Here is a 10,873-nt window from a genome sequence, read left to right as displayed (position 1 = left end):
AAGGGAAGAGAGAGAGCGCTTATTTTATGAGCGACGAATGCGCTGTTATTTATGCGCGCTCATGAACCGGAACGGTCTATTCACAAGGATGGGGAAAGCTGCCTTAATATCACGGAAAGTCTGGCGTCTTTTTGAAGCTGTTAACTGGTTGCCTATAAGAAGTTTATATTAAACTGAATATATACATACATAAGTAGCCTAAGCAGAACAACACGATTATCAATAGAACCTTATTGTTCAGTTGACAAGTAAACACTGGACAAACATTAAATATTCATCCTTTTCTGATTTGTTCTGGGGATGTTATTGATCAGTTGTCATATGCTTCACCAAAAATAGTCGTTTTCCTATGTTGCTCTGCTCTCTCTCTCTGAAAGCACATTGAGTCAAATGCTGTGTCTTTGTTGAGTTCAATGGGGAGTAAAGCCTTCAAAGCTGAGCAACAGTGGAGTCCTGTTCAAGACCATGGAACAGTTTCACCCCTGCCCACCCTGATTTCCTGAAGAGTTCAGATACAGTATTCAAAAGAATAAGGGAACTATTGTTTACAGATTGGAATCTTTGCATTCCAGTAGATTATGGTTATGACAAATTATGGGCAATCCATGGTTGTGCTTTTTTTCCGCATTGCCATATAAGTCCTACAAAAATTCAGTGTATGACTTCATAGTTGAATAATTGGTATAGCTGCCTCTCTATAGTTGCCTATAATTAAACACATCCCTTAATACACCTCTTCAATCATAGCCTATTGGATCATAAATGGAACACAGGCATATGCCTATATATCCTATATTATAGTGTACCATAGCCTACAGCTCTTTAACGGGCATGTAGGCGCAAAAACAACTTATATTAATGGAAAATCATTTCAGTCAAATAAAAAATTACGTGATCTACTATTTGTCATGTCAATGGCTACGTCATCCATATGCGACTATAATCTTAATTGTATCTTCAAACTTTGGATATATTCTTGGAATACTTCTCTTTATAGCCTACTTATATATATTTTTGTAGTACAACATTTTTGCCGAACCTGAGAATAGACTGCAAATGAGAAATTTAGAGAATATCTCACTCTCATTCGTCCACCACTTTTTAACGTCGTCATCATTCCGCGTGTTGTAAACAGAATAGCTTCTCTAGCTTGCCAATCTGGCTAGCAGATATTTTGTGCACAATATGGACAATCTCGTAAAGGTAGTCACAATTGATTTCATGTTATAGATTAGACACAGTTGATAGCATTATTTGCTAACTAGTTTGCTTGTACAATGGGTTTCTTTGTCAAAGCAGGAAGGGGTATGCTAGCCGACAGCAAATGCTCGATGTCTTTGCACAATAGTAGTGCTACTAATCTTATAATTGATTTTTATACAGGTATGGCAGACTGAATTAACATACTGTCTTGAGCAATACTGCATTATCACATGGAGCTATAATCTGTTATAATCGGTAATGTTATGTGGAGTGTCCTTCAAGTTTGAGGACAACACTGATACTGCACAGCTTTGCAGTATTGCGTTTCCCTATTCCGCTGATGAGACCTTTCATAAAGCTGACTACAATCATAAACGTGTTTAGATGGCAATATGGGAACAGCTAGTTTGCCCTTCTTCTTTTTAGACATCAGGTGATAAGGACGTTAGCCAGCCAGCCATATTCAGATGATGATTAAAGAAGAAGCCCAATGCCACTCCAAACACAAAACACCGAAAAGGCACAGTTGAAGCCTGGTCTTCGAACATTGATGTTGTTGACACATGTAATGATGTTCCCAATGGATAGCAGTATTAACAGAGTTTTCCACCTGCAGGTGCATGGAGGTGGGGGCTATGACTCAGAATTCAGTGATGAGGACAGCCAGGGAGAGACCTCTCAGCGAGGGGTCAAAAGGTGAGTTGTGTGTGCACATGCGCTTATGCTACACCAAGACCTACTTTGCTCTTAGGTTAAATGCTTTTGTGTATTTATTTATGTATGTATTTATTACATGTCATGTCTTTACCATTGTTGAATGTCAGGAAGCGTGAAGATGAGCTGCTACAGAAGCCTTTCCAGAAAGGCAAACACACCAAGGTGGCACACAGGACTGTGGCGTCTGATGAATGGGATAGGTTAGGAGGCCTATTTTACCAACACTGTCAAACATGGTAACCCAATGGCAATGGGGATGACTTTCATTATGCTCATCTGATTGGTTGTTTTTGTTTTTTCTCTCACAGGGAAGAAGCCAGAAACAGGCGACACCACTTAATATCAATGAACGCTGTATCCTTCTCACAGGTCTCCGTTGTTAGTTAGGGAATGTACTGGAGTTGGTTTGGTAACTCATGTGTGGTTAGGGTTTACTATTGGGTATCATAGGCTAATTATTGGTAACCTCTCCAGAGACCTTAAGGTCAAATAAGGTTAACAGGCATCCATATTCCTTAACACAGCTTTCACCAGTTTGAGAGGCATAGAAAGTTTGTTGGTGACTACATATTGTACTATGGGGGGAGGATGGAGGATCTCAAGCGGTCCACGTGAGTGGCATCCCTTCACTTCTTGTGTCGTTGTTTCAGAATAAAAGTGGTTTGTTGTTATATTGGTGTGTGTATTTGTATTCCTCTCCATTGCTCACACTAGGGCCAATGATAAAACGGATATGGATGTGGTGCGTGAAAACCACCGCTTCCTGTGGAGAGACGATGACGAGGAGGATATGACATGGTATGTCTTCAGAACAGGACACGGAATGTCCACTAAATATGTATATTTATAATGGTAGTTCACATGTCTGTTGACCTGAATGTTTCAGGTGCTTTTAATTGTTTCTTTGTCAGGGAGAAGAAGCTGGCCAAGAAGTACTATGACAAACTTTTTAAAGAATACTGCATTGCTGACCTTAGCAGATACAAGGAAAACAAAGTAGGTCATTTTACATTAAAGGGGCAATTGACTTCAAAACCGATTTTACCTTGTCATTGTTGAAAAACGACAGTTCGGAGGGTAAACTGAACATACCGTAAATATTAAATTCCATTGACACCTCTTTCCTATTCAAATCTCAAAAAGAAAAAATTTGGCTGTAAAACGCTAGCTTTTCAACAAAGCCACCGGTCCTACGTAGGACCGGTGATCGCCCTCTTATTGGCTCTGGTCTGTATCTTTGTCACGCCCCAGAATTTACATCCAGACCAGCCCGAGGTAGCGTCTATCTCCGATACTAGTTTAGCTGCGCGCTGCTCTGTGTAGGCTACTTATAAGGAATTACAAAGAAAAACGTTTTGAATTATAACAAGAATATTGAAAATGGACCACGGTCGTAAATGCTGTGTTCCAGGCTGTATAGGGAAAGCTAACACTCACAGTCTTCCCAAGGAGCCAAACATTCAACAGGCATGGCTGCTGTTGTCTATGAGAAGATCCCGGCGAAGTTCGACACTCAATCATTCATTTGCTCTGAACATTTCACCCAAGACAGTTTTGACAACCTTGGACAATTTCAAGCAGGATATGCTAGGAAGCTGAACCTGGAAAGAGGTGCTGTTCCAACCGTATGCTCATTGCAACCGCAAGCTATAAGGACAGTATGATGTTGTGCTAACAGTTATTAGCAATGCTAACGTTTCCTGTATATAGCATACCAGGTAGAACGTTTCTACACACATCAAATGACTCTAGCTAGACTAGCTGTAGTCGGCATTAGAAGGGAAGCTTCCAAAAAAAATAGCCAGAAAACGAACTGCAGTCTGGCTTATTGCTAACGCCTGTCTAGATAATCTATTTGAAAGAACTGGAGAAAGGCAGGTTTTAGATACAGAATACGTTAGCATTGCTAGTAACTGTTACTAGTAACACATAGACTGTAGGCATGTAAACAAGTTTAGCTTGCTAGTTAACGCAAGAGCATAGAATGTGTGATAATTTAGCTTAGTTTATTGGCAATGGGGCTAACGTTGATTCATGTTCCTGACTGTGTTTCATTCAAATAAATAACCTGTGTAATGAAAATCTACAATTCACGATGCATGTTTGTCCAGATCTTTGTCATGTTATTTTTCAGCAAGATATCTAGAGCTAGCTAACTGAAGCCGAGTAGAATCACGATATGGTTTGGTTGCTAAGCTGCAGTTTGCTTCAACAACAGAAGTGGAAACAAGTAATGTTATCATTTCAAATGATATATAGTCAATCTGTTGAAAACAGTGTTGTGTAGACACAATAGATTTATTTGCCGTTTTTATTTCAAGTCTCCAACTTCGGTGTTTCAGCGAGTGCTGCTGTTGGCCGTGTTGCGTTTTTGCTCCCAGCTTCACTCGTTGATAACCAACCAATCAGCGCGCATCTTATCTAAATATTAATGAGCATACCATAAAAGGATAAAAGCTAGTGTTTTTTCCCGGGAACATTTCAGAGGATCTGTCAGAGGGCATAGAACAGCACCCGGGCCATTTTCAACCCAACCAATGTTACACACCCTATTCGGAGACCTTAAGGAACAGTGTGAAATACCCCAAAAACCCAGTCAATTGCCCCTTTAAATTTAATTGTTACCTATTTTACTGGTATATTGAAACTAATCAGAACATTTTTCCTTTTTCATTTCAGTTTGGGTTCCGATGGCGTGTTGAAAATGAAGTGGTCTCTGGCAAAGGTAAAGTAGTTGTATGATGTTTATAGCTGTGGCATAAATAGTTGTGTTCCATGAAGCATTTTGCTTTTTAAACAGTTTGTACTATCTCCACTAGGTGGCAGTGGAGATTCAGCCAAACTCTCCTACAACTTCTTATCCTCCAGAAATACATGTGTCAATTATGAAGATCAGTTAACTTGCAAGTAATTGAGGTTGATTTGAAAAGTTTCACAGTTGTCAAGTTGTCACTTTCCAGTTGGTGACATATTCATTTCAGACAAATCAAGCCCACCCAGGTATTTGATATTATTAGCAAGTTAATTGACTCAGGTGTGGTCACAAAGCCACTGTCACTTATCAGAGAAATGTAATTGGCAGTGATCATTTACTCCACAAAAAAATAATTCCTATACTGCATTGGAGCTAGTGGATTAACTCATTCTCAGCACTTTCCTTTTTCCTCTGGTTGTGCAAAAGCACAGTAACACCCCCCCCCCCCCCCCCCCCTTGCAGAGAGTGTTAATCATCCATTAGGAGACAAACAGCACTCCCCATAATATATATGTGTGGTGTGGGATAAAGATAGCCTTTAATGGGAAGTCTTAGTCCCAAGCGAGAGAGTGAGCGTTGACACACTTTGTGTCCTGCATAAAGAGCAATGCTCTGATCTGTTTCCTCTTCAAGTCTGCCTCCTGGGAAAGCTTAATTAGCCAATATGGTGTTCCAGATTAAGCCTCTGTAATCTTTACCTCTCTGTTAGTTTGGCTCATGCCCCAGAGATAGTTTCCCAGGATTAAGAATTGACGGTCAGATCAATGAAGAGCATTGTGATGCCACTTAATAATCATACATTTTCTATGTTAACTTAAATAATAATTTGTCTACAATTGAGTCTCATACACTACATTTACATTTAGTAATTTAGCAGACGCTCTTAAAAGTAAGTACAGGGACATTCTCCCCGAGGCAAGTAGGGTGAAGTGCTTTGCCCAAGGACACAACGTCATTTGGCTCGGCCAGGAACCGAACTGGCAACCTTCAGATTACTAGCCCGATTCCCTCACCGTTCAGCCACCTGACTCCCTAAAGCTTATATACTACACAGCTAACTGCTATACTCCACCAGAGATAATACCTGCAATATGAAAGAATAGGCTTACTTGGTGGACAAAGGTGATTTTTATTCTGATCTAGTACTCTGATCTGTGTAATTATCTTATTCATCAAGCCCAGACCCATAAGCTGGTGCTGCACCAGGCCACAAGCAGGAGGTATTGCATCACGGCAGGGTGGGGTTGAGTCCTGACCCCTAGGTATTGATCTGGTGGTTACAGGGAGACGATGTACCATGGGGCATATTTACCCAAGTTAGATCATTACTGTTGCTGACCCAATAAGGAAAAATATAGATGTCAGTTTTCTGGACAAAGGTTGGGTTACTGTAGTCTGTTCGGCATGTGGGTGTCTCAGGACATGCAGTCTCTATCCTGCCGCTGCCTTGTAACTGTATCTGCCCTGGCTGTGTGGATGGTTTTCTTCTGCCCTATTACAGACTCAGGCCGCACCGTATATCACCCTGAGTCTCCCCAGCCTTGCTTACACAAGTGTCTTACCACAGCACAGCCTTATCCATAGGTGTGCTAGATTTGATTAGCTCGATCTCTCGTCTGAAATGAAATGTTGACTGGCATTAAATATGATATTACTGCTGCTACATTAGTCACAGAGACCACTAGTTAGTTTACTCTCAGGTTCCCTCAGACACAACCTTCCCAGAATGCTTAAGGAATGTTGGGTAAAGATGTTTGTTATCAGTTGTGTGTTTCAGACACAGTCTGTTTGATATGACTGAGTTGGATGTGCTTCGTTCAAAGTCCCAGAGAGATAAGTGCTCGTCACTGTGTGCTAAAGCCTGTCCATCATTGTGTTGAAACTAGGGAAGACAAGGACCTGAGGGACTATCAGGACAGGATAACAACGTTTCTAATAGAGAAACACTGTGACCCTGGAGTCTAGCCCAAGTTCCTTTTGACCCAGCTCTAGCCTTTTTTTCTCCCTCTGTCCCTGCATAGGATCCATGAGGCTGAGGGCCAAATATCCATTGTGAAACATGAAATGCTCTCATTTGACATATCATTTCAATAGACAGTGGCATATTGAGTCAGGTGGCTGAGTAGTGAGGGAATCGGCTGGTAGTCTGAGGGTCGCCAGTTCGATTCCCGGCTGAGCCAAATGACGTTGTGTCCTTGGGCAAGGCACTTCACTCTACTTGCCTCGGGGGAATGTCCCTGTACTTACTGTAAGTTGCTCTGGATAAGAGTGTCTGCTAAATGACTAAATGTAAATATTGACGACTCACTGGGATCAAAAGCAGAAACGTCCTCTTTCGCATATGACCGGATGCTGCGCTTGACCTCGTACACTGGGAATGGTGCGATCCCCTGAGACAAGTCATAAAGCTGTCCCCACTCCACAACCCTCCGCTGCAGCTCTGTTTTTGTCCTGTCACAACGTGTGGGCTGGTCTGCTCTTGTGAAGAGATTACATATTACCAGTATTGGATTTGTGTGTGAATCCCTCATGGCGTACCCCTCGTAGTCCTCACATATTCCTCTGTATGTGTGGGGGATGACGTGAGCGCATCCTAATGCTAATCCAGGAGGAAAACCCTGCTGACGTAGCCCAGGACGTCACAACCATCAGACTGACTGACAGGTGGGAGGCAGGGTAGGCCCGGCCACCTCAGGTTCATCTGACCTGGTGGCACGTGACAAATCTCCCGTCAGGCAAATCAACATCTCCCAGGCCTTGAGCTGGAGGTCAGATGAGGAGGTAGCTCCATGTCTAACAGGCCGGGGATGAAGAAAGAACAACCCATGACGCATTACCCTCCCTGGGCCTGCTGCTCTCTGGAGAACCCCCCACTCCCCCCCCCCTCTTCTGTTTCTCAATTCCCATTGACACGAACCCGACCCCTCTTGGCCTGTGCGACGCGCTGCAGCCAGGAATAGAAGCAGCACCTGGCTGCAGAGGGCTGGAGGACGGGTGGCCAAGCAGAAGGAGGGGCGGGGAGAGCATGGAACTCCAGAGTGATTAGCTCGAGGGTGGGAAGGTCAACTTAGCTGCCAAGCTGGTGATAGGAGGGCTGAAGGAAGGACTGGCAGAGGAGGAGGAGAGATAGAAAATAGGTGGAGGGAAAGGAAGACAGATAGAGATTAGTCAGGTGGACAAGACAACCAAGTCAGACTACCGGCTGTGACCTCATGGTGGAGTGGCATGGTGGAGGAAGGAGGGAGAGAGATGGAGGGAAGAGAGAGAACATGGTTCAGTGGATTGATGCTGACTGGACCCATCTGGACCATGAATGTTATGAATGTCACATAAATATATGTTAATAAATATAAATAATGCCTGTGGGGTTTTTTTACAGGTCAATTTATGTGTGGGAACAAGCGTTGTGAGAAGCAGGAGGGGCTGAAAAGCTGGGAGGTGAATTTTGCCTACGTGGAGCAAGGAGACAAGAGGAATGCACTCGTCAAACTAAGTAAGCTTTGTGTGTGTTGGTTAAACTGGGTCAGCTACGGTACCACTATGGCAGTGTGTTCACCCAGCTGTTTAACCAATCCTCTAGTCAGTAGTAATGATCCATACAGGATCACCAGTATCATGCTGGAGCCAATCCCATTAGAAAACCCTGGAGAGGATCTACTAAACTGGATTTACCCTGGACATTCCACCTAGCTCCCCTAGTTACTCTGGTCAACTTTCCTTTAGTCTGGGTAAATTCAAAAGGTTGTCTCAGCAGTTGGACAGGCATTACTCAAAATACAGTGGCCTTGCCTTAACCTCTGAACAACAGAGAACCCGTTTGACTGATTCCTCATGAGAAAAGTGATGATGACGATGGTGATGAAGGTGCTCTACTGTCTCTTCTGTCTTTGTAGGACTGTGTCCAGAATGCACCTTTAAACTCAACTACCATCACAAGTATGTTTACCCTTCTTTACATAAACCCCCCCAAAAAGTTGGTTCTTCAGATTATTGATAACCAAACCCGTATATCTCTGATTCGTTGATTGGTAACTGTCAGAGGTGGTCTGCGGGTTGGAATAGTTCTCCCATTTAGCTGCGGTAGCTGTATGTTTGTCCCACAATCCTGGCAAACATGGTTGGCTCAAAGGTAATTTTTGACATCACTTTCAGGAGGAAGGAGGTGAAAGCCAAGAAGAAGGTGGATAGGTCGTCTTTGGAGGAGGCAGGGGAATCCCAGTCGAAGAGATCAAAGAGATCGTCATCTCGCTCCAAGAAAAACAGACGCAAAGACAAACGTAAGAGGAAGCATAAAGGTAAGATCTCTTAGTCCCATGAAGGGAGTCAGATGGCTGAGCGGTTAGGGATTTGGGCTTTTACTCAGAAGGTTGCCGGTTCGATGCAAAAAAAGACGTTGTGTCCTTGGGCAAGGCACTTCGCCCTACTTGCCTCTGGGAGAATGTCCCTGAACCTACTGTAAATCGCTACAGTATATTGGGAAAACATGCTTTTTCTAAGAATACTACAAAGGCTAACAAATTATTAGGAGTCTCTGATTGCTTAGCAACGTTAGAATATGAGTTAGTTGTTGAACTTTGATCATTACTAGTCTGTGCTGTCAATGGTGGTGGAGTTGAACTACTCTCCACTGTTCTTCCTTACAGAACATTCCTTCTCCAATGACTCTGAGGACTCCCAACACTCTGACAAAGGTGCCTTTCATACTCACACACGCTGACACACACACACACACACACACACACACACACACACACACACACACACACACACACACACACACACACACACACCACCACCACCACCACCACCTAAGAGGTTTATTATCCTACTCCCCCAGGGCAGTGGAGAATTCACTGGCCTCACTGAAATATAGCTGTCTCACACACACGACCACAGGCCTCAGTGTTAACTGTCCGTTAAGAACCCCTAAAAACACACAAGCCAGACTCCTAGGAGTCTCTGGTATGAGAATGTGTTAGAGCTGTCAGCCAGACAGCACTCAATGTTTTTGCTGTGTTTCTAGAGCTGATGGTTAATTGTTGCTGTTTTTTTTAACACATGAGCACATATCCACACACATATATAAACTTCTCTATCATTAGATGTATGTTTTTCAGTCCAACTGCCAATTCCCCTCCAGATACTAAACAATGGCAGAAATGGAGTAGAGTAGGAAATGGTACATGATCATTTCAAATCAAAATGTATTTGTATAGCCCGTTTTACATGCAAGCATGTCACAGAGGGCTTCACATTAGCCCACACATTTCTTCATGTTGGTGACTGACACCTTTCTTAACCTCTCATAGCAGATGTTGAGGGCGGGAATGAGGCAGAGGGCCCGTCGGAGGCGGAGCACTGGAGCGGTCCCGCCCCTGCTGTGGAGGAGAAATCAAGGTAAAGAGCTTCACTGTGGATGGAACAATAGATCAGACCCTCAATCTCCAGACAGAAGCATCTTTAGAAACTTCTAATAGATTTGAACTGGATAGTAAAAGCAAGATGGCCGTTATTCCCTTAAGCCTGTTGAGAGAACACAAAGGGGACTGTTCACAAATAAATGTATATAATATGTCAAGGTTAAGCTAAGCATAGCCTGTTTGTCTCTGGACCCAACTTGTGATATTGTGTGGAAGCTTCTGACTTGAAACTCACTCAGTCATTTTGTTTTTCCTGTCTTTTTAGGGAGGAGGAGTTTGATGAATATTTCGAGGACATGTTCCTTTAAGTCCACTGGCTCAGTCTGTGATTTGTATATTGTATATTTTTTGAGTTTTGTGACAGAATAAAATTCTTGTCTCTGTCAAACCCTCTGACTTTAAAACACTATAATCAAGTATGACAATATAACTCATCTCTGATGAGCTGCACATTTGGACCTAGGAGACTCCTAATGAAAGGTGAATCTTAGAAGGGGGGGGGGGAATAATTGAGACAGCATCTGCAGATGGACAGAGACAGAGACGTGGAGGTGGCCCAGTACCTTTCAATTCCTCCAGATCCTCCCTGCAGCCTGACTGGAGCATTCTGATCAATCCAAGGTCACTGTTCTGCTACAGCCAGGATGGTGCGTGTCGATTGGCCCCAGATTAGCGACATTAGCGTTTAATCACTTCTAATTACTTTCTCACCTTTTTCTCCTTCCTCCCTTAAAGACTCCTTCTAAAGAGTGGTACAGTGTATGGGGTATCTCAGTGC

General features: G+C 43.1%; 1 protein-coding gene across 2 annotated transcripts; it reads left to right on the top strand.

Moving 5' to 3' along the window:
* Positions 1 to 969: 969 nt before the first annotated feature.
* On the top strand, positions 970 to 10,555 carry fra10ac1 (FRA10A associated CGG repeat 1). 2 transcript variants are annotated; one of them, XM_047032319.1, is made up of 14 exons: positions 970 to 1,203; positions 1,820 to 1,899; positions 2,028 to 2,120; positions 2,229 to 2,274; positions 2,455 to 2,531; positions 2,635 to 2,718; positions 2,832 to 2,916; positions 4,600 to 4,645; positions 8,055 to 8,168; positions 8,569 to 8,611; positions 8,828 to 8,970; positions 9,319 to 9,366; positions 9,988 to 10,072; positions 10,361 to 10,555. In XM_047032319.1, the coding sequence occupies exons 1-14, from the start codon at positions 1,186 to 1,188 to the stop codon at positions 10,401 to 10,403; spliced, it is 1,005 nt and encodes a 334-aa protein (XP_046888275.1). In that variant the 5' UTR covers positions 970 to 1,185; the 3' UTR covers positions 10,404 to 10,555. The 2 variants fall into 2 exon arrangements, with proteins under 2 accessions (XP_046888275.1, XP_046888274.1); XM_047032318.1 differs by having other exon boundaries at positions 971 to 1,203; positions 9,985 to 10,072; positions 10,361 to 10,552.
* The last annotated feature ends 318 nt before the right edge of the window (positions 10,556 to 10,873 follow it).

Source organism: Hypomesus transpacificus, chromosome 13 (assembly GCF_021917145.1).
Source record: "Hypomesus transpacificus isolate Combined female chromosome 13, fHypTra1, whole genome shotgun sequence".
In the NCBI taxonomy this organism is placed as follows: Eukaryota; Metazoa; Chordata; class Actinopteri; order Osmeriformes; family Osmeridae; genus Hypomesus; species Hypomesus transpacificus.
This window is presented reverse-complemented; position numbering and strand designations above follow the sequence as displayed.